This window comes from Ranitomeya variabilis, chromosome 5 (genome assembly GCF_051348905.1).
Source record: "Ranitomeya variabilis isolate aRanVar5 chromosome 5, aRanVar5.hap1, whole genome shotgun sequence".
NCBI classification, from domain to species: domain Eukaryota; kingdom Metazoa; phylum Chordata; class Amphibia; order Anura; family Dendrobatidae; genus Ranitomeya; species Ranitomeya variabilis.
In genome coordinates this window covers 682,008,511-682,036,240 of record NC_135236.1, presented here as the reverse complement: position 1 = coordinate 682,036,240, position 27,730 = coordinate 682,008,511, and the positions used below count along the sequence as shown (strand labels likewise).

The 27,730-nt window shown below is 46.0% G+C and overlaps 1 protein-coding gene across 1 annotated transcript in view; it reads right to left on the bottom strand.

Moving 5' to 3' along the window:
• Positions 1-2,428: 2,428 nt before the first annotated feature.
• Positions 2,429-27,730, bottom strand: part of LOC143775182 (uncharacterized) — a 65,906-nt gene continuing 40,604 nt past the window's right edge. The window contains exons 17-20 of the mRNA XM_077263024.1: positions 6,959-7,032; positions 6,748-6,878; positions 6,391-6,542; positions 2,429-4,723 (exon numbers count right to left, since the gene is read on the bottom strand). Coding sequence (XP_077119139.1) covers positions 4,446-4,723; positions 6,391-6,542; positions 6,748-6,878; positions 6,959-7,032 — 635 coding nt within the window. The 3' untranslated portion in view covers positions 2,429-4,445. The remainder of the gene's footprint in view (positions 4,724-6,390; positions 6,543-6,747; positions 6,879-6,958; positions 7,033-27,730) is intronic.

Sequence of the window (27,730 nt, the reverse complement as noted above, 5' to 3'; positions counted from 1 at the left end):
TGCTACAACTCTTTTCTTATGCTGAATGGCAGCTCTAGCTCTATACTGCCCCTAGTATAACATTGGTCTGACTGCTGTCCGACATACCTTTAGATAATCAGATAGTACTCGGCCGAGTTATACTCTCGTGTGAGCGAGCCCTAATAAACACTTACTCTTCTACATTTATGCTGTGGATTACAGAGTAATGTTATGATGAAAATCTAAGGCTACGTTCACATTTGCGGTCCGCGCCGCAGCGTCGGGCGCCGCAGCGGCGCCGCATGCATCATGCGCCCCTATATTTAACATGGGGGCACATGGACATGCGGTGCACTTGCGTTTTGCGCCGTATGCGTCACTGCGGCGCACGCGTCCGGGCGGAGAGGACGCAGCAAGTTGCATTTTTGCTGCGTCCAAAATCAATAGAAAAAAGGATGCATGCGGCGCAAAACGCAGCGTTGTGCATGCGTTTTGCCGCGTTTTTGTTTGCGTTGTGCGTTGCGGCGCCGACGCTGCGGCGCACAACGCAAATGTGAACGTAGCCTTAGGCATTAGTGTATTTTAGGTCATACACTCATCTAGGCCATCACACTGCATATAGGGGGCTGTGGGGCCATTACACTGCATATAGGGGGCTGTGGGGCCATTACACTGCATATAGGGGGCTGTGAGACCATCACAGAGTATATAGTGAGCTGTGGAGCCATCTTATAATAATAATAATGAAAATAATAATAATAATCTTTATTTATATAGCGCCAACATATTCCGCAGCACTTTACAGTTTAACAGTTTCAAACACAACATTCATAAGTAACAACGTTAACAATACAATAATTAAAGCACAATAAGCCTCCCCTGCTCGTGAGAGCTTACAATCTACACTGAGGTGGGGGAGACACAAAGTGCTGGGGCTTATTTACAATGATGGACCAGCCATCTTGAGGGAATGTGGGATAGTTGAACACTGCATGAGGTAGTCACCAGCCAGTATTTGTGGTGCTATTGGGTGCGGTGGAGTTTGATGGAGAGTTATTCTCACTTAGATAGTGAATCTGACACACACACGGACTTTGATTAGGGAATGTGATAGGCCGCTCTGAACAGATGTGTTTTGAGGGAGCGCCTAAAGCTGTGTAAGTTGCGGTTAGTTCTGATTTCTTGGCGTAGAGAATTCCAGAGGATTGGCGCAACGCGGGAGAAGTCTTGGAGCCGGGAGTGGGAGGTGCAGATTAGTGCAGAGGTTAGTCGAAAGTCTCTTGCAGACCGTAACGAGCGGGTAGGCCGATAAACAGAAATGAGGGAGGAGATGTAGGGGGGCAGCACTGTGGAGAGGACGGGTAGGTAATAGGCAGAAAAGAGGGAGGAGATGTAGGGGGGCCCAACTGTGGAGAGGACGGTACAGTGATGGACAGAAATGAGGGAGGAGATGTAGGGGGCTGCACTGTGGAGAGGACAGGTAGATGATAGACAGAAATGAGGGAGGAGATGTAGGGGGCCCAACTGTGGAGAGGACGGTACAGTGATGGACAGAAATGAGGGAGGAGATGTAGGGGGCTGCACTGTGGAGAGGACGGGTAGATTATAGACAGAAATGAGGGAGGAGATGTAGGGGGCCCAACTGTGGAGAGGACGGTACAGTGATGGACAGAAATGAGGGAGGAGATGTAGGGGGGCCGCACTGTGGAGAAGACGGGTAGGTAATAGGCAGAAAAGAGGGAGGAGATGTAGGGGGGCCGCACTGTGGAGAGGACGGGTAGGTTATAAGCAGAAATGAGGAAGGAGATGTAGGGGGGCCCAACTGTGGAGAGGACGGTACAGTGATGGACAGAAATGAGGGAGGAGATGTAGGGGGCTGCACTGTGGAGAGGACAGGTAGATGATAGACAGAAATGAGGGAGGAGATGTAGGGGGCCCAACTGTGGAGAGGACGGTACAGTGATGGACAGAAATGAGGGAGGAGATGTAGGGGGCTGCACTGTGGAGAGGACGGGTAGATGATAGACAGAAATGAGGGAGGAGGTGTAAGGAGATGCCGCACTGTGGAGAGCTTTGTGAGTGAGAACAAGGACTTTGAATTGGATCCTATAATGAATGGGCAGCCAGTGTAATAACTGCAACAGAGCGGAAGTGTCCGAGTACCGATTAGCCAGATGGACAACCCTGGCTGCTGCATTAACGATGGACTGGAGAGGGGAAAGTCGAGTAAGGGGGAGGCCAATTAGTAGAGCGTTACAGTAGTCCAGGCGGGAGTGGATTAGGGCGACAGTGCGGATTTTTGTTGTTTTCATGGTGAGAAAAGGGCGGATTCTAGAGATGTTCTTTAGGTGTAAGCGGCACGAGCGGGCAAGAGATTGTATATGGGATGTGAAGGAGAGATTGATGTCAAACATAACACCCAGACACCACGCCTGCTGCTGGGGTGTTATCATGGTGCCACCCACAGAGAGGGAATGTCAGATTTAGGGAGGTTAGTAGATGGCGGGAGCAGAAGCTGTGGGGGCCATCACACTGCATATAGGGGATCTGTGGGGTCATACGGCATACAGAGGGCTGTAGGGTCATCATACGGTATATAGGGATCAGTAGGGCCATCATACGTTATAGAGAGGACTCTGATTCCATCATACAAAATGTAGAGGGATGTAGGGGCTATCATGTGGCATATACAGGGCTGTAAGAGCATGACTCCGCATATAGAAGGCTGTGGGTGATGACAACTATTAACAACAACCCCTAGTATCTCATTACCATTATTAAAGATGCCTCCCATCTATATTTTAAATTAAGTATGTGTATAGGTGCATGTATTGTGTGTGTGTCTCTCTCTCTATATATATATATATTATATTCACCTACCGTTTCTCTCTTACTCTGTGCCACATGCGTGATCTGGAAGTATCTTTACAAATAATGCCAATGTAGCCACATTCTGACGCTTCATTTACTTACACTGGTAAAGCCACTTCTAGGTCATGCAGAGTGCAGCGTGACCTTACCCAAAGAGTCTGTGGTGTGGTGACGAAAAACAGCGCTCGACATCAGAAAGACCAGCAGTAGGTGACTATATTAATACACTCACACTTTATTACATGCATATATGCATACATTTAATGAAAATAGATGAGAACATACTAGGAATTGTACTTTCATGTGATACTAATGTATATTCTGGGGGACTGACCTGACATTGCATTTTATTGCTCTACAACACTTGGTGATGCATTCTTGTACTGATGTTGGTGCTGGTGATGCATTCATGTACTGATGGTGGTTCTGGTTATATATTCCTCTACTGATGGTGGTCCCGGAGATGTATTCATGTACTGATGAAGCATACGATTATGTATTCTTCTACTGATGGTGGTTCCAGTGAAGTATACATATAATAATGGTAGTTTCAGTGATGTTTTTGTAGACGATGGTTCCAATAATGCATGCGTATATTATTGGTTCTGGTGCTGTATTCCTGTACTGATGGTGATGTATACATGTACTGATGATGGTTCTTGCAATGTATTTATGTACTGATAGTGGTTCTGTTAATGTATTCATGTACTAATGGTAGTTCCGATGATGTATACATGTTCTCATGGTGGTTCTGGTGCTGTATTCCTGTACTGATGGTGGTTATGGTGATGTTTACATGTACGGATGGTGGTTATGGTGATGTTTACATGTACGGATGGTGGTTCTGCTGATGTGTTCATGTACTAATGATAGTTTGATTGATGTATACATGTACTGATGGTGGTTCTGGTGCTATATTCATGTTCTGATGGTGGTTCTGGTGCTTGAGATATTTATAGGAGACAGCAATTTTTTCTATATACTGCTGTTGTGGTATTACAAAATACAGTACAAGTGATCAGATAATCACAGGTCCAAGTCTCGTAAAGGGACTAAATAATAATGAATATCGTAAAAGCAATGGCGGAAATGCATTTGTTCATTGCAAGTTTAAATTGCTCTGTAAAGAGGGGCGACACTTTAAGTTTTGCCTTGGCAGCAGAAAAGCTAGAATAAGCCCTGGTGTACACCTGTCCTTGTGCATGTTATTAAGTGTTCATATGTTCCACTTGGAAAGTGCGGTTTACATAGTAAAAACAGATATGAGAAGCAACTAAGTAAGGCTAAATTCGGCACAGTGTGCATTGCATGCTATCATTCTTATACAATATTCAGGAGGTGTAGGTGAAGGAGATATTGAATGTGGGCTGGTAGAGGTTTTGTTCCATGTCTGCTCAAACAAGAAGGACCAAAATTCAGATATTTGAGAGCAGGACTGGATATAGTCCAGAAAACTTTACATCTAGTGGAAGGACTAGTTTTGTGCAGAGTAATAAAAGGCCACCGGTGCCCACTGGCCTAAAGCTGCCTTGGCGTATTGGCTTTTTGCTCTACTTCTTCTATTCTGATGTGGTTCATTACGTAGATGTAATGTCAGTTCTAACTTTAGCATTTTAGGATTTTTTCTGCTCTTCTTCATATTCCAGGAGATATCCCGGGTAGATCTGATGCTTCTCAAACACCACAAAGATGGAGGGATCAGTGGTGTTGTCCACACAGGAGTCATAGTACCGCAAGCTACTGCCGGGTCTCAGTGGTGGGCGCTTCATGTCGGGTTTTCCAGTTACGTAATCTCCCACCAGTACGAGAGCTATGAACATCACCCGTGTCCCGCGGGTAGTTGGAATGGAGTAGTTATGGGAGTATGAGGCGTTACGGGCAAAGTAGCTTCCTGTGGGGAGAACAATGGCTTTTTACATGTAACTTCTTTGAGATCTCGTCAGTAAAATATCGCACATAATAGAAACCTGAGATATTAGTGATCAAAGTATTCGGCACCTAAACAGTTAAAAAAAAATAAGTCCAGAGAGATTTCACTGAAGGCATGAACTTCTTACTTTTTGTGGTGCTGACCAATCATAAGCAAGTGGCAACACACTGGGGAAACAAAAACACAATAGCATTGACAATCAGTCTGCTCTCCTCACTGCAGAGTGATGACAGGTGCTGGAGCCCAGCAGACCTGAGTGTGATTAACTGAAAGCTTAAGGGTATGTGCACATGTTGCGGATTTCTTGCAGAAATTTCCTGAAGAAAACCGGAAATTTTCTGCAAGAAATCCGCATTTTTTTTTTTGCGTTTTTTTTCCGTTTTTTTCGCGTTTTTTTAGCATTCTGCAAGCGTAATTAGCTTGCAGAATGCTAAAGTTTTCCAAGCGATCTGTAGCATCGCTTGGAAAACTGACTGACAAGTTGGTCACACTTGTCAAACATAGTGTTTGACAAGTGTGACCAACTTGTTACTATAGATGCAGCTTATGCAGCATCAATAGTAAAAGATAGAATGTTTAAAAATAATAAAAAAAATAAAAAAATGCTTATACTCACCCAGACATCTCCTCAGCGGCGTCCGTTCCTCTTCCTATAGCTGGTCTGTGCGCACAGGACCTTCCGTGACGTCACGGTCACGTGAGCGGTCACATGACCGCTCACGACCAATCACAGGACAGTGACGTCATCGGCAGGTCCTTCACCGCACACCAGCTACAGGAACCGAAGCGACAGCGTGCAGTGGAGGCGGGAAGACATCGAGGGTGAGTATAGGACTATTTTTTATTTTAATTCTTATTTTTTGACCACTTATATGGTGCCCAGTGCGTGGAGGAGAGTCTCCTCTCCTCCACCCTGGGTACCAACCGCACATAATCTGCTTACTTCCCGCATGGTGTGCACAGCCCCGTGCGGGAAGTAAGCAGATCAATGCACTCCTAGGTGTGCGGAATCCCCTGCAATTCCGCATTTTAATGAACATGTTGCTTTTTTTTCCGCGATGCGATTTTTTCGCGGAAAAAAAGGCTACATTTGCACAAAAAATGCGGAATACACTTAAAATAATAGGAGGCATATGTTAGCGTTTTTTTCGCGTTTTTATCACGTTTTTATAGCGAAAAAACGCGGAAAAAACGCGAAAAATACTTAACGTGTGCACATGGCCTAAGCCTTATTCATCTCCAGCAGTCAGTGTGGGGGGAGGGGCGGTACTTCAGATCTTTAGTCTCACAAACTCTTTTATTAGCTCTCCTCTCAAATTTAAATGAGCTTTAATGGCAGGATTAAATACACATAAGCATTGCCAAAGAAAGTGTAGTGCTGCCACCTCTGCAGTACTGTCCCTCCCCCATACTGACTGCTGGAGATAAAAGCTGTTAAACAATCTCAGCTCTGCTATTCTCCAGCACATCATCGCTCTGCAGAGAGGAAAGCAGACTGATTGTCATTGCTATTGAGGGGGCATGTCCCGGCATGATTATGATTAAACAGTGTTGGAAAGAGGAAAAAGTCCACATCCCCAAGGAAATCTCTCTGATAATACCCACTATTTTTGGCTGCTGCTTCTTACCTTGTCCATACACGGTGCCATGGGCGCCATACATGCGCCAATCAAAATTATGATAGCAGATGGCATTGATGTGCGTACTGTCTGTGCCATGAAACAAACCGAATTCCTTCACGTCTCCTCCCTGATTGACTTTTTTCATCTGTTCTCTTTGCCTTAAAAAATAAAAAAAATTACCAAAAAAGCCAGAAAAGTGATGAAATAGGATCACAGTGACTTGGGGCATCTCCTATCTGTAAGGTCCTGAAACGGGACCACTGTGAGCTGGGGCATCCTGCTACAGCGTCGGCTCTTAACTACCTTCCTACATGGGGCCCATATTAACCTCCTGCCAGGTGTGAGGGTGAAGAGCGGACGTACCACTGGAACACCTGCCACAGAGATGGGTTCTGGAGACGCCATATCTTCTTCACCTCGTGACCACTGACTGTCTTGGAGAAGCTGCTGACAATATGTAAGAACTCGCTGGATGTGTCCGAGACAAGAACTTTCTACAGAGGATAGAAGAAGATACGTGACCCCTCCTGTCCCTTCTCCTCCAGTCACACATCATAGGGGCTCCGCACATTACCTTACAGCCGATCTCCGGCATGGCCTCAGGGTTCCATCTCTTGGGGTAGACTTTAGTGTTCAAGGGGGACTTAACTGCTGCCGATCTTGTGCTGAAAGTATAAAGAGTAAACATTAAAGGGAACCTGTCACCTGAATTTGGCGGGACCAGTTTTGGGTCATATGGGCGGGGTTTTCGGGTGTTTGATTCACCCTTTCCTTACCCGCTGGCTGCATGCTGGCCGCAATATTGGTTTGAAGTTCATTCTCTGTCCTCCGGAGTACACGCCAGCGCAAGGCAATATTGCGGCCAGCATGCAGCCAGCGGTTAAGGAAAGGGTGAATCAAACACCCGAAAACCCTGCCCATATGACCCAAAACTGGTGACAGGTTCCCTTTAATGCTATTATGGTGTCTGAGCGCTGTCCAGAAAGTAATACATCCAGACTATCTAATATCTGTAATTATCAACCAATATAGTCCAAAATAAGCTTGTGGTATAGAATAAACATCAAGAATCCAAAAATATGCCCCAACACTAACACATAGTAGGAGACATATAGCAATAACCACTATTATCAATGTGTTTGTTTCGTGTGAAGAAGAATACACGAAACGTGCGTTGGGGTGAAGGGAAACACCATCAGCTCTGCGTTAATAAGCTGGATTCCATACCTGAACACTTACTGCTATGGGTAAATGTGCCCTCTTTACAAACTTTTACCTGCACTACATTATGTTATGGTCTTTATTATTCATTGAACATAGGCACTTGTACTTTTGTTCTTTTGGCATCTCCCCTTAAATTAGACCAGGTAGTGTGGCAATTTAATCCATATACTTTAATGGTGGATAAACCTGCTGTTTATGATTGGACACTATCCAGCTAAAACTATTTGCACACTTGTTGTTGATATTATATCTGCAGTGACTGATACTGCTACCCTCGCACGAAAAGGCACCTTGTTGAATTTTGTGAATTTTATATACATTTGTTTTTTAAACATATTTTCAATAAATTGTTATTTTTTAAACAAACACATTGATAATAGTGGTTATTGCTATATGTCCCCTACTATGTGTTAGTGTTGGGGCATATTTTTGGATTCTTGATATCTAATATCTGTCTATCAATTTCCATCACGTCTCATACTTTCTGCACTTGTGTTTGATGACTTGCCCACGGCAGTATATGGTGGGATCGTTTTTATAACCTGTATATATATATATATAATAGATATTTATGTATAACATCAACTATTTGAAATCATAAAGGAATTTTAGTACTTGCACATTATGATTTATGTAGGATATTAGTACAATTACCTGGATGTACAACTGTCTAATTGTGTATTTTGTGTGTGGTTAAAAACTTACGGTAATTTGCTTCTGATATGAGCTGATGTGACGTGAAGAGTAGAGTTGAGCGACTACTACTTTTTTGGGATTGAGTTGGGTTTCGCGAAACCCGACTTTGTGTAAAGTCGGGTTGGGTGAAATCGGCCGATTATTGCGAAAAGTCAGGGGCCGACTGAAACACGAAACCCAATGCAAGTCAATGGGGAATCAAAGTCGGCAGTGAGTGGAGGACAGGAAAACACCTACAGTGCCCATTTTAATGCCAAAAACATAAATTCTTATTACTGAAGCTTGTCAATCTTAATTTACCTTATAATAATAGTTAGGCATTGAAAACTGGGGGTCATTTGGCTAAAGTTGTGTGGGGGTAGGGCTGGTTCAAGTTTTTCGTTGGCCCAGGAAAAGTGGACTATGTCATGGCGGTGGAGCAGGGAGAGGTAAGTATTTCAACTTTGCAAGTGCTGTGATCTGGAGCAAGCAGGGGGGCCCACTCGTTCGCATTGGCACTGGCACAGGGCCCCTCAAAGTACGGCGGTGTGTTTGACAGCGGTGGCGCCTCCCACCGGCAGAGACACTTTTGCGTACTATGAGGGGCCCTGTGCCAGTGACGTCGCCAACGAGTATGCCCCCCCCACCTGATGAAGGAACCTGCACTTTCATCTGCACTTTCCTCTTTGTCCCCATGAAAGGTGGTATAGTATGCGGGAAGGGGAACCTGACTTTCTGCAGGGTCAGATTCTGGCTGTGTAATGCAAGGGGAATGTAGTGGTCTGGGTCAATGTACCAGCAGAGTCATCTAGCAGTGGCTGGGCAATGGGCAGGATGAGGAGGAAACACAGATATATGCCCAAATAATAAAATAGGCTAAATGCAGTTCAAAACTGGTAACAGGACTAAACAGGCGGCATTGCTTTGTTCAGCGGAGGACAACTGTAATGAGAGGCTGACACAGTTAGTAGGCCTAAATAAGTAAGTAGGCTAAATGCAGTTCAAAATTGGTAACAGGAGTACACTGGCGGCATAGCTTTGTTCAGCGGAGGACAATTGTAAGGAGTGGCACACACAGTTAGTAGGCCCAAAAAAGTAAGTAGGCTAAATGCAGTTCAAAATTGGTAACAGGAGTAAACTGGCGGCATAGCTTTGTTCAGCAGAGGACAATTGTAAGGAGTGGCAGACACAGTTAGTAGGCCCAAAAAAGTAAGTAGGCTAAATGCAGTTCAAAATTGGTAACAGGAGTACACTGGCGGCATAGCTTTGTTCAGTGGAGGACAATTGTAAGGAGTGGCAGACACAGTTAGTAGGCCCAAAAAAGTAAGTAGGCTAAATGCAGTTCAAAATTGGTAACAGGAGTAAACTGGCGGCATAGCTTTGTTCAGCGGAGGACAATTGTAAGGAGTGGCAGACACAGTTAGTAGGCCCAATACAGTAAGTAGGCTAAATGCAGTTCAAAATTGGTAACATGAGTAAACTGGCGGCATAGCTTTGTTCAGCGGAGGACAACTGTAATGAGAGGCTGACACAGTTAGAAGGCCCAATACAGTAAGTAGGCTAAATGCAGTTCAAAATTGGTAACAGGAGTAAACTGGCGGCATAGCTTTGTTGAGCGGAGGACAATTGTAAGGAGTGGCAGACACAGTTAGTAGGCCCCAAAAAGTAAGTAGGCTAAATGCAGTTCAAAATTCGTAACAGGAGTAAACTGGCGGCATAGCTTTGTTCAGCGGAGGACAATTGTAAGGAGTGGCAGACACAGTTAGTAGGCCCAAAAAAGTAAGTAGGCTAAATGCAGTTCACAATTGGTAACAGTAGAAAACTGGCGGTATGGCTTTGTTCAGCGGAGGACAATTGTAAGGAGTGGCAGACACAGTTAGTAGGCCCAAAAAAGTAAGTAGGCTAAATGCAGTTCAAAATTGGTAACAGGAGTAAACTGGTGGCATAGCTTTGTTCAGCGGAGGACAATTGTAAGGAGTGGCAGACACAGTTAGTAGGCCCAAAAAAGTAAGTAGGCTAAACGCAGTTCACAATTGGTAACAGTAGTAAACTGGCAGTATGTCTTTGTTCAGCGGAGGACAATTGTAAGGAGTGGCATACACAATTAGTAGGCCCAAAACAGTAAGTAGGCTAAACGCAATTCACAATTGGTAACAGTAGTAAACTGTTATGAACTGGTGGTTTAGGAGCAACATGGGACGTGCTCTGGAGGAGGTGGTACCTGTACTGACCGCAGACCCTGAACTTAACACAACAACTAGAAGTAGCCGTGGGATGTTCCTAACACTGCCTAGACACCTCGTCACGGCCTGAGGACTAAATACCCCTAAAGATAGAAACAGGAAAGCTATCTTGCCTCAGAGAAAATCCCCAAAGGATAGACAGCCCCCCACAAATATTGACTGTGAGAGGAGAGGAAAATAACAAACGCAGAATAAAACCAGGATTTAGCAAAGGAGGCCACTCTAGCTAGATAGAAAGTACAGGACAGAATACTGTGCGGTCAATATTAAAATACTAGAAAAATCCACCACAGAGATTACAAAAATCTCCACACCTGACTAAAGGTGTGGAGGGTAAATCTGCTTCTCCAGAGCTTCCAGCTTAACTGAATAAATCCATACTGACAAAGCTGGACAAGAGAAAACATAAAATGCACTGAAGTATTAAGTCCACAGCATGTGGACTGCAAAAAACCAAGCCAGGACTTATCTTTGATGATTTGGTCAGAATAGCAGGAGAATCCAAGCAGAGATGTGAATCCACCAAAGAACAATTGACAACTGGCACTAAGGAAAGGGTCTAGCCAGATTAAATAGCCCAATCAGAACTGGTAATAAGTGGACGCACCTGATAATTGCTGAAATCCAAAGGAGCAGCAGTACCACTTATAACCACCGGAGGGAGCCCAAGATCAGAACTCACAACATTACCAGTTATAACCACCGGAGGGAGCCCAAGAGCGGAATTCACAACAGTACCCCCCCTTGAGGAGGGGTCACTGAACCCTCACCAGAGCCCCCAGGCCGATCAGGACGAGCCAAGTGAAAAGCACGAACCAAATTGGCAGCATGAACATCAGAGGCAACAACCCAAGAATTATCCTCCTGGCCATAACCCTTCCATTTGAAAAGATACTGAAGCCTCCGCCTCGAAAAACGAGAATCCAAAATTTTCTCAACCACATATTCCAACTCCCCCTCAACCAACACCGGGGCAGGAGGATCAACAGATGGAACAACGGGCACCACATATCTCCACAACAAAGATCTATGGAAAACATTGTGGATGGCAAAAGAGGCTGGAAGGGCCAAACGAAAAGACACAGGATTGATAATCTCAGAAATCTTATAAGGACCAATAAACCGAGGCTTGAACTTAGGGGAAGAAACCTTCATAGGAACATGATAAGAAGACAACCAGACCAAATCCCCAACCCGAAGCCGGGGACCAACACACCGACGACGGTTAGCAAAACGTTGAGCCTTCTCATGAGACAACGTCAAATTGTCTACCACATGAGTCCAAATCTGCTGTAACCTGTCCACCACAGAATCCACACCAGGACAATCAGAAGGCTCAACCTGCCCTAAAGAAAAACGAGGATGAAAACCAAAATTACAAAAGAAGGGCGAAACCAAAGTAGCCGAACTAGCCCGATTATTAAGGGCAAACTCGGCCAACGGCAAGAAAGCCACCCAATCATCCTGATCAGCAGACACAAAGCATCTCAAATAGGTTTCCAAGGTCTGATTAGTTTGTTCAGTTTGGCCATTTGTCTGAGGATGAAATGCTGAAGAAAAAGACAAATCAATGCCCATCCTAGCACAAAAGGCCCGCCAAAACCTAGAAACAAACTGGAAACCTCTGTCAGACACAATATTCTCTGGAATGCCATGCAAACGAACCACATGCTGAAAAAAGAACGGAACGAAATCAGAAGAGGAAGGCAATTTAGGCAAAGGTACCAAATGGACCATCTTAGAAAACCGATCACAAACCACCCAGATAACAGACATCTTCTAGGAAACAGGAAGATCTGAAATAAAATCCATGGAAATATGCGTCCAAGGCCTCTCAGGGACTGGCAAAGGCAAAAGCAACCCACTAGCGCGGGAACAGCAAGGCTTGGACCGCGCACAAGTCCCACAGGACTGCACAAAAGAACGCACATCCCGCAACAAGGAAGGCCACCAAAAGGACCTAGCAACCAAATCTCTGGTACCAAAAATCCCAGGATGACCAGCCAACACAGAACAATGAACCTCAGAAATTACCTTACTAGTCCATCTATCAGGAACAAACAGTTTCCCCACTGGACAGCGGTCAGGTTTATCAGCCTGAAATTCCTGAAGAACCCGCCGTAAATCAGGGGAGATGGCAGAAAGAATCACCCGTTCCTTGAGAATGCCAACCGGCTCAAGGACTCCAGGAGAATCAGGCAAAAAACTCCTAGAGAGGGCATCAGCCTTAACATTCTTAGAACCCGGAAGATACGAGACCACAAAATCAAAACGGGAGAAAAACAGGGACCATCGAGCCTGTCTAGGATTCAGCCGCTTGGCAGACTCGAGGTAAATCAGATTCTTATGATCGGTCAAGACCACAACGTGGTGCTTGGCTCCCTCAAGCCAATTTCGCCACTCCTCAAATGCCCACTTCATAGCCAACAACTCCCGATTGCCGACATCATAATTGCGCTCCGCAGGCGAAAACTTTCTGGAAAAGAAGGCACATGGTTTCATCAAAGAACCATCAGAATTCCTCTGAGACAAAACGGCCCCTGCCCCAATCTCAGAAGCGTCAACCTCAACCTGAAAAGGAAGAGAAACATCCGGCTGACGCAACACAGGGGCAGAAGTAAATCGGCGTTTAAGCTCCTGAAAGGCAGCAAACGCCGCAGAGGACCAATTCGTCACATCAGCGCCTTTCTTCGTCAAATCGGTCAGGGGCTTAACCACACTGGAAAAGTTGGCAATGAAATGGCGATAAAAATTAGCAAAGCCCAAAAATTTCTGAAGGCTCTTGACAGATGTGGGTTGAATCCAATCGTAAATGGCCTGGACCTTAACAGGATCCATTTCTATAGACGAGGGAGAAAAAATGAAACCCAAAAAAGAAACCTTCTGAACTCCAAATAGGCACTTAGACCCCTTCACAAATAAAGCATTATCACGAAGGATCTGAAATACCATCCTGACCTGCTTCACATGAGACTCCCAATCATCGGAAAAAATCAAAATATCATCCAAATATACAATCATGAATTTATCAAGATAATTGCGGAAAATATCATGCATGAAGGACTGAAATACAGATGGAGCATTAGAAAGCCCGAAAGGCATCACAAGGTATTCAAAATGGCCTTCGGGCGTATTAAATGCAGTTTTCCATTCGTCACCCTGTTTAATACGAACAAGATTATACGCCCCTCGAAGGTCAATCTTAGTAAACCAACTAGCCCCCTTAATCCTAGCAAACAAATCAGAAAGCAAAGGCAAAGGGTATTGAAATTTGACCGTGATCTTATTAAGAAGGCGATAATCAATACAGGGTCTCAAGGAGCCATCCTTCTTGGCAACAAAAAAGAATCCCGCTCCCAATGGTGACGAAGATGGCCAAATATGCCCTTTCTCCAAAGACTCCTTAACATAACTCTGCATGGCGGCATGCTCTGGCACAGACAGATTGAAAAGTCGGCCCTTAGTGAACTTACAGCCAGGAATCAAGTTAATAGCACAATCACAGTCCCTATGTGGAGGAAGGGAACTGGACTTGGGCTCATCAAATACATCCTGGAAATCCGACAAAAACTCAGGAACTTCAGAAGATGGGGAAGAGGAAATTGACATCAAAGGAACGTCACTATGAACCCCTTGACAACCCCAACTAGTCACAGACATAGATTTCCAATCCAGCACCGGATTATGTACCTGTAACCATGGAAAACCCAGTACAACAACATCATGCAAATTATGCAACACCAGAAAACGGCAATCTTCCTGATGTGCTGGCGCCATGCACATGGTCAGCTGTGTCCAAAACTGAGGTTTATCTTTGGCCAAAGGTGTAGCATCAATACCCCTCAAAGGAATAGGGCTCTGCAAAGGCTGCAAGGAGAAACCACAACGCTTGGTGAATTCTAAGTCCATTAAGTTCAGAGCAGCGCCTGAATCCACAAATGCCATGACAGAAAATGACGATAATGAGCAGATCAAGGTCACAGATAAGAGAAATTTAGGCTGTACAGTACTGATGGTAACAGACCTAGCGACTCTCTTAGTACGCTTAGGGCAATCAGAAATAACATGAGCAGAATCGCCACAGTAAAAACACAGCCCATTCTGACGTCTGAATCCCTGCCGCTCAGCTCTAGTCAAAATCCTATCACACTGCATAGGCTCTGGACTCTGCTCAGAGGACCACGCCATAGCGTGCACAACTCTGCGCTCGCGCAAGCGCCGATCAATCTGAATGGCCAGAGACATAGAATCACTCAGACCAGCAGGCGTGGGGAACCCCACCATAACATCTTTAACGGCTTCAGAAAGACCCTTTCTGAAAATTGCTGCCAAAGCATCCTCATTCCATTTAGTGAGCACAGACCATTTTCTAAATTTCTGGCAGTATAATTCTGCCGCTTCCTGACCCTGACACAGGGTTAACAAGGTCTTTTCTGCATGATCCACTGAATTAGGTTCGTCATACAATAATCCTAGCGCTTGAAAAAATGCGTCTACATTAAGCAATGCCGGATTCCCTGATTCAAGGGAGAATGCCCAGTCCTGAGGATCACCACTCAGCAGAGAGATGACAATTTTAACCTGCTGAATGGGATCACCAGAGGAACGGGGTTTCAGAGCAAAAAACAGTTTGCAGTTATTTTTAAAGTTCAAAAACTTGGACCTGTCCCCAAAAAACAAATTAGGAGTAGGAATTCTAGGCTCTAAAGCCGGAGTCTGAACAACAGAATCTAGAATACCCTGTACTCTTGCAGCAAGTTGATCCACACGAGAAGACAAACCCTGAACATCCATGCCAGCGCCAAAGTCCTGAACCACCCAGAGATTAAGAGGAAAGGAAAGACTGCAGAAAAAAAAGGCTCAAAATTTTTCATTCCTTCTTTTGAGATGCATTTAACTCATTGTTGGCTAGTTGTACTGTTATGACCTGGTTATTTAGGAGCAACATGGGACGTGCTCTGGAGGAGGTGGTACCTGTACTGACCGCAGACCCTGAACTTAACACAACAACTAGAAGTAGCCGTGGGATGTTCCTAACACTGCCTAGACACCTCGTCACGGCCTGAGGACTAAATACCCCTAAAGATAGAAACAGGAAAGCTATCTTGCCTCAGAGAAAATCCCCAAAGGATAGACAGCCCCCCACAAATATTGACTGTGAGAGGAGAGGAAAATAACAAACGCAGAATAAAACCAGGATTTAGCAAAGGAGGCCACTCTAGCTAGATAGAAAGTACAGGACAGAATACTGTGCGGTCAGTATTAAAATACTAGAAAAATCCACCACAGAGATTACAAAAATCTCCACACCTGACTAAAGGTGTGGAGGGTAAGGCTACTTTCAGACATAGCGCATTTTTGAGCGCTATTTTGCGGGCGCTTTTCAAAAATGCGCAATGTCATTTTCGTCTGCCGGCAAAGTGAATGAGAAATTCACTTTGCCGTTCAGACACACCGCAAAAAAACGCGGCGCTTTTGTCTGCAAACACGCCGGCGTAAAAAGAATTGACATGTCAATTCTTTACGCAGCGGCGTGTCTGCGTATCCCCCTAGGGCCCCATATTAACGTGCACATACAGCGCCTTTGTCCTGGGTGTCGGCGTCTTTGTACGGAGGGGTTGACACCCAGGACCGGACGTGACGTCGGACAGGAAGAGGGAAGCCCCCGCCCCTGTGTGTGTGTGTGTGTGTGTGTAGCGACGCTGCAGCGATAGCGACAACGATGCCGATCGCTGCAGCGTCGCTGTTTGATCGCTAGAGAGCTGTCACACAGACCGCTCTCCAGCGACCAAGGATGCCGAGGCCCCCGGGTAACCAGAGTAAACATCGGGTTACTAAGCGCAGGGCCGCGCTTAGTAACCCGATGTTTACCCTGGTTACCAGCGTAAAAGTAAAAAAAACAAACAGTACATGCTCACCTGCGCGTCCCCCAGCGTCTGCTTCCTGACACTGACTGAGCTCCGGCCTTAACAGCACAGCGGTGACGTCACCGCTCTATTTTCACTTTAGGGCCTGCGCTCAGTCACTTTGATACGTGGCACTTTGATACGTGGCACTGAAATATGTGGCACTGAAATATGTGGCACTTTGATACGTGGCACTGAAATATGTGGCACTTAAATACGTGGCACGTGGCACTTTGATACGTGGCACTTTGATACGTGGCACGTGGCACTTTGATACGTGGCACTGAAATATGTGGCACGTGGCACTTTGATACGTGGCACGTGGCACTTTGATACGTGGCACTGAAATATGTGGCACGTGGCACTTTGATACGTGGCACGTGGCACTTTGATACGTGGCACTGAAATACGTGGCACTGAAATACATGATACGTGGCACTTAAATACGTGGCACTTAAATACGTGGCACTGAAATACGTGGCACTGAAATACGTGGCACGTGGCACTTTGATACGTGGCACGTGGCACTTTGATACGTGGCACTGAAATACGTGGCACTGAAATACGTGATACGTGGCACTTAAATACGTGACACTTAAATACGTGGCACGTGGCACTGAAATACGTGGCACTGAAATACGTGGCACTGAAATACGTGGCACTGAAATACGTGGCACGTGGCACTGAAATACGTGGCACTGAAATACGTGGCACTTAGGCTATGTTCACATTTGCGTTGTGCGCCGCATGCGTCCTTTTTTTGATTGATTTTGGACGCAGCAAAAATGCAACTTGCTGCGTCCTCTGCGGCCGGATGCGTGCGCTGCAGTGACGCATGCGGCCGGCGCAAAACGCAAGTGCGACGCATGTCCATGCGCCCCCATGTTAAATATAGGGGCGCATGACGCATGCGGCGCCCGACGCTGCGGCGCAGACCGCAAATGTGAACGTAGACTTAAATAGCTAGATAGAGCTGGATCCGCGGGCTGTGATCTGGCCTACGCTCAGCACTCTGCGGAGCGCTGTCATTCAAAACACGTCCACTCATTTTGGTGTTTAGTCCCAAAATGGAGGATGGAAGAAGAAAAGGGTTGGACAAGGAAATGACATCATTTCTTTTTTTTTTCCCCCACTGCAGTTAAAGCTTTATTTGTGTCAAACACAGACAATCTGCAGAGAAAACTGCATAAAAAACCGCACTAAAAACCGCATCAAAAATGCACCAAAAACGCACCTGCGTTTTCTGCCAAGAGCTGCGGTTTTTGTCCTGAAAAAAAAGGATTGAAATCAGGATCGTGTGAACATGCCCTTACCGTACAGGGTTACGAGGGGGGGCGTCTGACTGACGCCTGCCCTAGTAACCTGGGGTTAGTGACAGTGGGGTTAGTAAACCCCAGCTGATGTCTGTTCCGCTTGCTGAGGCGTCTTTGGCTCAAGGCCATTGCAGCTGGCAGAATCAACATGATGTTAACTCCAGTGTGTATTGTATTCTGAGTCATAAAGACAGGAAATGACCTCAATGACTCTTTTTTTTTTTTCCCCTTTTTTTTTTTTTCAAACAAACTTTATTTTCAGTACACAATGCTGAAAAAAACGCAGCTGCAAAAAACGCAGCAAAAAACGCAGTGTGTGAAAGCAGCTGCGTTTTTTGCCTGCGTAAAAAAACGCAGGTAAAGCAGCAGCAAAATACGCGCGCGTAAAAATACGCAGCAAATATGCTGTGTGTGAAAGTAGCCTAAGGCTACTTTCACACACAGCCTATTTGCTGCGTATTTTTACGCGCGCGTATTTTGCTGCTGCTTTACCTGCGTTTTTTTACGCAGGCAAAAAACGCAGCTGCTTTCACACACTGCGTTTTTTGCTGCGTTTTTTGCAGCTGCGTTTTTTTCAGCATTGTGTACTGAAACTAAAGTTTGTTTGAAAAAAAAAAAAAGGGGGAAAAAAAAAAGTCATTGAGGTCATTTCCTGTCTTTATGACTCAGAATACAATACACACTGGAGTTAACATCATGTCGATTCTGCCAGCTGCAATGGCCTTGAGCCAAAGACGCCTCAGCAAGCGGAACAGACATCAGCTGGGGTTTACTAACCCCACTGTCACTAACCCCAGGTTATTAGGGCAGGCGTCAGTCAGACGCCCCCCCTCGTAACCCTGTACGGTAAGGGTATGTTCACACGATCCTGATTTCAATCCTTTTTTTTCAGGACAAAAACCGCAGCTCTTGGCAGAAAACGCAGGTGCGTTTTTGGTGCGTTTTTGGTGCGTTTTTGATGCGGTTTTTAGTGCGGTTTTTTATGCAGTTTTCTCTGCAGATTGTCTGTGTTTGACACAAATAAAGCTTTAACTGCAGTGGGGGAAAAAAAAAAGAAATGATGTCATTTCCTTGTCCAACCCTTTTCTTCTTCCATCCTTCATTTTGGGACTAAACACCAAAATGAGTGGACGTGTTTTGAATGACAGCGCTCCGCAGAGTGCTGAGCGTAGGCCAGATCGCAGCCCGCGGATCCAGCTCTATCCAGCTATTTAAGTCTACGTTCACATTTGCGGTCTGCGCCGCAGCGTCGGGCGCCGCATGCGTCATGCGCCCCTATATTTAACATGGGGGCGCATGGACATGCGTCGCACTTGCGTTATGCGCCGCATGCGTCACTGCAGCGCACGCATCCGGCCGCAGAGGACGCAGCAAGTTGCATTTTTGCTGCGTCCAAAATCAATCAAAAAAAGGACGCATGCGGCGCACAACGCAAATGTGAACATAGCCTAAGTGCCACGTACTTAAGTGCCACGTACTTAAGTGCCACGTATTTAAGTGCCACGTATTTAAGTGCCACGTATTTAAGTGCCACGTATTTAAGTGCCACGTATTTAAGTGCCACGTATTTAAGTGCCACGTATTTCAGTGCCACGTATTTCAGTGCCACGTATTTCAGTGCCACGTATTTCAGTGCCACATGCCACGTATTTCAGTGCCACGTATTTCAGTGCCACGTATTTCAGTGCCACGTATTTCAGTGCCACGTATTTCAGTGCCACATGCCACGTATTTCAGTGCCACGTATTTCAGTGCCACGTATTTCAGTGCCACGTATTTCAGTGCCACATGCCACGTATTTCAGTGCCACGTGCCACGTATTTAAGTGCCACGTTTCACGTATTTCAGTGCCACGTATTTCAGTGCCACGTATTTCAGTGCCACGTATTTCAGTGCCACGTATTTCAGTGCCACGTGCCACGTATTTCAGTGCCACGTGCCACGTATTTAAGTGCCACGTTTCACGTATTTCAGTGCCACGTATTTCAGTGCCACGTATTTCAGTGCCACGTATTTCAGTGCCACATGCCACGTATTTCAGTGCCACGTATTTCAGTGCCACGTATTTCAGTGCCACGTATTTCAGTGCCACATGCCACGTATTTCAGTGCCACGTGCCACGTATTTAAGTGCCACGTTTCACGTATTTCAGTGCCACGTATTTCAGTGCCACGTATTTCAGTGCCACGTATTTCAGTGCCACGTATTTCAGTGCCACGTGCCACGTATTTCAGTGCCACGTGCCACGTATTTAAGTGCCACGTTTCACGTATTTCAGTGCCACGTATTTCAGTGCCACGTATTTCAGTGCCACGTATTTCAGTGCCACATGCCACGTATTTAAGTGCCACGTGCCACGTATTTAAGTGCCACGTATCGCGTATTTCAGTGCCACGTATTTCAGTGCCACGTATCAAAGTGCCACGTGCCACATATTTCAGTGCCACGTATCAAAGTGCCACGTATCAAAGTGCCACGTATCAAAGTGCCACGTATCAAAGTGCCACGTGCCACATATTTCAGTTCCACGTGCCACGTATCAAAGTGCCACGTATCAAAGTGACTGAGCGCCGGCCCTAAACTGAAAGTGAAAGCTGAGCGGTGACGTCACCGCTGTGCTGTTAGGGCCGGAGCTCAGTCAGTGTCAGGAAGCAGAGGCTGGGGGACGCGCAGGTGAGCATGTACTGTTTGTTTTTTTTACTTTTACGCTGGTAACCAGGGTAAACATCGGGTTACTAAGCGCGGCCCTGCGCTTAGCAACCCGATGTTTACCCTGGTTACCCGGGGGCCTCGGCATCGTTGGTCGCTGGAGAGCTGTCTGTGTGACAGCTCTCCAGCGATCAAACAGCGACGCTGCAGCGATCGGCATCGTTGTCTCTATCGCTGCAGCGTCGCTACACACGCTACACACACACACACACACACACACACACACACACACACACACACACACACACACACACACACACACACACACACACACACACACACACACACACACACTCACACACTCACACACTCCATGCTGCTTCACTGGGGGGCGGGGCTTCCCTCTTCCTGTCCGACGTCACGTCCGGTCCTGGGTGTCAACCCCTCCGTACAAAGACGCCGACACCCAGGACAAAGGCGCTGTGTGTGCACGTTAATATGGGGCCCTAGGGGGATACGCAGACACGCCGCTGCGTAAAGAATTGACATGTCAATTCTTTTTACGCCGGCGTGTTTGCAGACAAAAGCGCCGCGTTTTTTTGCGGTGTGTCTGAACGGCAAAGTGAATTTCTCATTCACTTTGCCGGCAGACGAAAATGACATTGCGCATTTTTGAAAAGCGCCCGCAAAATAGCGCTCAAAAATGCGCTATGTCTGAAAGTAGCCTAAATCTGCTTCTCCAGAGCTTCCAGCTTAACTGAATAAATCCATACTGACAAAGCTGGACAAGAGAAAACATAAAATGCACTGAAGTATTAAGTCCACAGCATGTGGACTGCAAAAAACCAAGCCAGGACTTATCTTTGACGATTTGGTCAGAATAGCAGGAGAATCCAAGCAGAGATGTGAATCCACCAAAGAACAATTGACAACTGGCACTAAGGAAAGGGTCTAGCCAGATTAAATAGCCCAATCAGAACTGGTAATAAGTGGACGCACCTGATAATTGCTGAAATCCAAAGGAGCAGCAGTACCACTTATAACCACCGGAGGGAGCTCAAGAGCAGAATTCACAACAGTAAACTGGCGCTATGGCTTTGTTCAGCGGAGGACAATTGTAAGAAGTGGCAGACACAGTTAGTAGGCCCAAAAAAGTAAGTAGGCTAAATGCAGTTCAAAATTGGTAACAGGAGTAAACTGGCGGCATAGCTTTGTTCAGCGGAGGACAATTGTAAGGAGTGGCAGACACAGTTAGTAGGCCCAAAAAAGTAAGTAGGCTAAATGCAATTCACAATTGGTAACAGTAGTAAACTGGCGGTATGGCTTTGTTCAGCGGAGGACAATTGTAAGGAGTGGCAGACACAATTAGTAGGCCCAAAACAGTAAGTAGGCTAAACGCAATTCACAATTGGTAACAGTAGTAAACTGGCGGTATGGCGGTATGGCTTTGTTCAGCGGAGGATAATTGTAAGGAGTGGCAGACACAGTTAGTAGGCCCAATACAGTATGTAGGCTAAATGCAGTTCAAAATTGGTAACATGAGTAAACTGGCGGCATAGCTTTGTTCAGCAGAGGACAACTGTAATGAGAGGCTGACACAGTTAGTAGGCCCAATACAGTAAGTAGGCTAAATGCAGTTCAAAATTGGTAACAGGAGTAAACTGGCGGCATAGCTTTGTTGAGCGGAGGACAATTGTAAGGAGTGGCAGACACAGTTAGTAGGCCCAAAAAAGTAAGTAGGCTAAATGCAGTTCAAAATTGGTAACAGGAGTAAACTGGCGGCATAGCTTTGTTCAGAGGAGGACAATTGTAAGGAGTGGCAGACACAGTTAGTAGGCCCAAAAAGTAAGTAGTCTAAATGCAGTTAAAAATTGGTAACAATAGTAAACTGGCGGTATGGCTTTGTTCAGCAGAGGACAATTGTAAGGAGTGGCAGACACAGTTAGTAGGCCCAAAAAAAGTAAGTAGGCTAAATGCAGTTCAAAATTGGTAACAGGAGTACACTGGCGGCATAGCTTTGTTCAGCGGAGGACAATTGTAAGGAGTGGAAGACACAGTTAGTAGGCCCAAAAAAGTAAGTGGGCTAAATGCAGTTCAAAATTGGTAACAGAAGTACACTGGTGGCATAGCTTTAATCAGCGGAGGACAATTGTAAGGAGTGGCAGACACAGTTAATAGGCCCAAAAAAGTAAGTAGGCTAAATGCAGTTCAAAATTGGTAACAGGAGTAAGCTGGCGGCATAGCTTTGTTCAGCGGAGGACAATTGTAAGGAGTGGCAGACACAGTTAGTAGGCCAAAAAAAGTAAGTAGGCTAAATGCAGTTCAAAATTGGTAACAGGAGTACACTGGCGGCATAGCTTTGTTCAGCGGAGGACAATTGTAAGGAGTAGCAGACACAGTTAGTAGGCCCAAAAAAGTAAGTAGGCTAAATGCAGTTCAAAATTGGTAACAGGAGTAAACTGGCGGCATAGCTTTGTTCAGCGGAGGACAATTGTAAGGAGTGGCAGACACAGTTAGTAGGCCCAAAAAAGTAAGTAGGCTAAATGCAGTTCAAAATTGGTAACAGGAGTAAACTGGCGGCATAGCTTTGTTTAGTGGAGGACAATTGTAAGGAGTGGCAGATACAGTTAGGAGGCCCAAAAAAGTAAGTAGGCTAAATGCAGTTCAAAATTGGTAACAGGAGTAAACTGGCGGTATGGCTTTGTTCAGCGGAGGACAATTGTAAGGAGTGGCAGACACAGTTAGTAGGCTGTTATGATCCGGTGACCTTGGAGCCGCATGAAACTTTCTCAGGAGTAGGTGGTACCTTGTCATGTTCTCAATGGCAAGAGAACATAGCATCAGCATATATAGGAACTAGCTCTTGGAAGATGGGAACTGAGCTGACCATGAACTAAACCTAACGCACAACTAGCAGTGGCCGGGTAGCATGCCTACGTTGATTCTAGATGCCCAGCACCAGCCGGAGGACTAAATAATGCTAGCAGAGGAAAATATTAGTCCTAGCTCACCTCTAGAGAAATACCCCGAAAGGAGACAGAGGCCCCCCACATGTATTGGCGGTGAATAAAGATGAAATAACAAACGTAGTATGAAAATAGGTTTAGCAAATTTGAGGTCCACTTACTACATAGCAGAAGACAGAAAGGACACTTTCATGGTCAGCTGAAAACCCTATCAAAACACCATCCAGAAATTACTTTAAAACTCTGGCATTAACTCATAACACCAGAGTGGCAATTCCTGTTCACAAGAGCTTTCCAGACACAGTAACGAAACTACAGCTGTGAACTGGAACAAAAATGCAAAAACAAACATGGACAAGAGTCCAACTTATCTAGTAGTTGTCTAGGAGCAGGAACAAGCACAGAGAGGCTTCTGATAACATTGTTGACCGGCAAGCAACTAACAGAGCAGCAAGGTTATATAGCGACTCCCACATCTTGATGGGAACAGGTGAACAGAGAAGATGAAGACACCAGTTCAATTCCACCAGTAGCCACCGGGGGAGCCCAGAATCCAAATTCACAACAGTACCCCCCCCTCAAGGAGGGGGGCACCGAACCCTCACCAGAACCACCAGGGCGATCAGGATGGGCCCTATGAAAGGCACGAACCAGATCAGAGGCATGAACATCAGATGCATTAACCCAAGAATTATCCTCCTGGCCGTATCCCTTCCACTTGACCAGATACTGGAGTCTCCGTCTGGAAACACGAGAGTCTAAGATTTTCTCCACAACGTACTCCAACTCACCCTCAACCAACACCGGAGCAGGAGGCTCAACGGAAGGCACAACCGGTACCTCATACCTGCGCAATAATGACCGATGAAAAACGTTATGAATAGAAAAGGATGCAGGGAGGTCCAAACGGAAGGAAACAGGGTTAAGAATCTCCAATATCTTATACGGGCCGATGAACCGAGGCTTAAACTTAGGAGAGGAGACCCTCATAGGGACAAAACGAGAAGACAACCACACCAAATCCCCAACACAAAGCCGAGGACCAACACGACGGTGGCGGTTGGCAAAAAGCTGAGTCTTCTCCTGGGACAACCTCAAATTGTCCACCACCTGCCCCCAGATCTGATGCAATCTCTCCACCACAGCATCCACTCCAGGACAATCCGAAGATTCCACCTGACCAGAGGAAAATCGAGGATGAAACCCCGAATTACAGAAAAACGGGGACACCAAAGTGGCAGAGCTGGCCCGATTATTGAGAGCGAACTCTGCCAATGGCAAAAAAGCAACCCAATCATCCTGGTCAGCAGACACAAAACACCTCAGATATGTCTCCAGGGTCTGATTAGTCCGCTCGGTCTGGCCATTCGTCTGAGGATGGAAAGCGGACGAAAAAGATAAATCTATGCCCATCCTAGCACAGAATGCCCGCCAAAATCTAGACACGAATTGGGTCCCTCTGTCAGAAATGATATTCTCAGGAATACCATGCAAACGAACAACATTTTGAAAAAACAGAGGAACCAACTCGGAAGAAGAAGGCAACTTGGGCAGAGGAACCAAATGGACCATCTTAGAGAAACGGTCACACACCACCCAGATGACAGACATCTTCTGAGAAACAGGCAGATCTGAAATAAAATCCATCGAGATGTGCGTCCAAGGCCTCTTAGGAATAGGCAAGGGCAACAATAATCCACTAGCCCGAGAACAACAAGGCTTGGCCCGAGCACAAACGTCACAAGACTGCACAAAGCCTCGCACATCTCGTGACAGGGAAGGCCACCAGAAGGACCTTGCCACCAAATCCCTGGTACCAAAAATGCCAGGATGACCTGCCAACGCAGAAGAATGAACCTCAGAGATGACTCTACTGGTCCAATCATCAGGAACAAACAGTTTATCAGGTGGGCAACGATCCGGTCTATCCGCCTGAAACTCCTGCAAGGCCCGCCGCAGGTCTGGAGAAACGGCTGACAATACCACTCCATCCTTAAGGATACCTGTGGGCTCAGAGTTACCAGGCGAGTCAGGCTCAAAACTCCTGGAAAGGGCATCCGCCTTAACATTCTTAGAACCCGGTAGGTATGACACCACAAAATTAAACCGAGAGAAAAATAATGACCAGCGCGCCTGTCTAGGATTCAGGCGCCTGGCGGTCTCAAGATAAATCAAATTTTTGTGGTCAGTCAATACCACCACCTGATGTCTGGCCCCCTCAAGCCAATGGCGCCACTCCTCAAAAGCCCACTTCATGGCCAAAAGCTCCCGATTCCCAACATCATAATTCCGCTCAGCGGGCGAAAATTTACGGGAAAAGAAGGCACAAGGCCTCATCACGGAGCAGTCAGAACTTTTCTGCGACAACACTGCCCCAGCTCCGATCTCAGAAGCGTCGACCTCAACCTGAAAAGGTAGAGCAACATCAGGCTGACGCAACACAGGGGCAGAAGAAAAACGGCGCTTAAGCTCCCGAAAGGCCTCCACAGCGTCAGGGGACCAATCAGCAACATCAGCACCCTTCTTAGTCAAATCGGTCAATGGCTTAGCAATATCCGAAAAACCAGCAATAAATCGACGATAAAAGTTAGCAAAGCCCAAAAATTTCTGAAGACTCTTAAGAGAAGAGGGCTGCGTCCAATCACAAATAGCTTGAACCTTGACAGGATCCATTTCAATGGAAGAGGGAGAAAAAATATATCCCAAAAAGGAAATCCTCTGTACCCCAAAAACACACTTAGAACCCTTCACACACAAAGAATTAGACCGCAAAACCTGGAAAACCCTCCTGACTTGCTGGACATGAGAGTCCCAGTCATCCGAAAAAATCAGAATATCATCCAGATACACAATCATAAATTTATCCAAATAATCGCGAAAAATATCATGCATAAAGGACTGGAAAACTGACGGAGCATTTGAAAGACCAAAAGGCATCACTAAATACTCAAAGTGGCCCTCGGGCGTATTAAATACGGTTTTCCACTCATCCCCCTGCCTGATTCGCACCAAATTATACGCCCCACGAAGGTCAATCTTAGAGAACCACTTGGCCCCCTTTATGCGAGCAAACAAATCAGTCAGCAACGGCAATGGGTATTGATATTTTACAGTGATTTTATTCAAAAGCCGATAATCGATACATGGTCTCAAAGAGCCGTCTTTTTTTGACACAAAGAAAAAACCGGCTCCTAAGGGAGATGACGATGGACGAATATGTCCCTTTTCCAAGGACTCCTTTATATATTCTCGCATAGCAGCATGTTCAGGCACAGACAGATTAAATAAACGACCCTTTGGGTATTTACTACCCGGGATTAAATCTATGGCACAATCGCACTCTCGGTGCGGAGGTAACGAACCAAGCTTGGATTCTTCAAAGACGTCACGATAGTCAGACAGGAACTCAGGAATTTCAGAGGGAATAGATGATGAAATGGAAACCACAGGTACATCCCCATGAGCCCCCTTACATTCCCAGCTCAACACAGACATAGCTCTCCAGTCGAGGACTGGGTTGTGAGATTGCAGCCAAGGCAATCCTAGCACCAAATCATCATGTAGATTATACAGCACCAGAAAGCGAATAATCTCCTGGTGATCCGGATTAATACGCATAGTTACTTGTGTCCAGTATTGTGGTTTATTATTAGCCAATGGGGTGGAGTCAATCCCCTTCAGAGGAATAGGAGTCTCCAAAGGCTCTAAATCATACCCACAGCGTTTGGCAAAGGACCAATCCATAAGACTCAAAGCGGCGCCAGAGTCGACATAGGCGTCCGTGGTAATAGATGACAAAGAGCAAATCAGGGTCACAGATAGAATAAACTTAGACTGTAAGGTGAAAATGGAAACAGATTTATCAAACTTTTTAGTGCGCTTAGAGCATGCTGATATAACATGAGTAGAATCACCACAATAGAAACACAACCCATTTTTCCGTCTAAAATTCTGCCGCTCGCTTCGGGACAGAATTCTATCACACTGCATACTCTCTGGCGACTTCTCAGTGGACACCGCCAGATGGTGCACTGGTTTGCGCTCCCGCAAACGCCTATCGATCTGAATAGCCATAGTCATGGACTCATTCAGACCTGCAGGCACAGGGAACCCCACCATAACATCCTTAATGGCATCAGAGAGACCCTCTCTGAAAGTCGCCGCCAGGGCGCACTCATTCCACTGAGTAAGCACAGACCATTTACGGAATCTTTGGCAGTAAATTTCCGCTTCATCTTGCCCCTGAGATAGGGACATCAAAGTTTTTTCTGCCTGAAGCTCCAAATGAGGTTCGTCATAAAGCAACCCCAAGGCCAGAAAAAACGCATCCACATTGAGCAACGCAGGATCCCCTGGTGTCAATGAAAAAG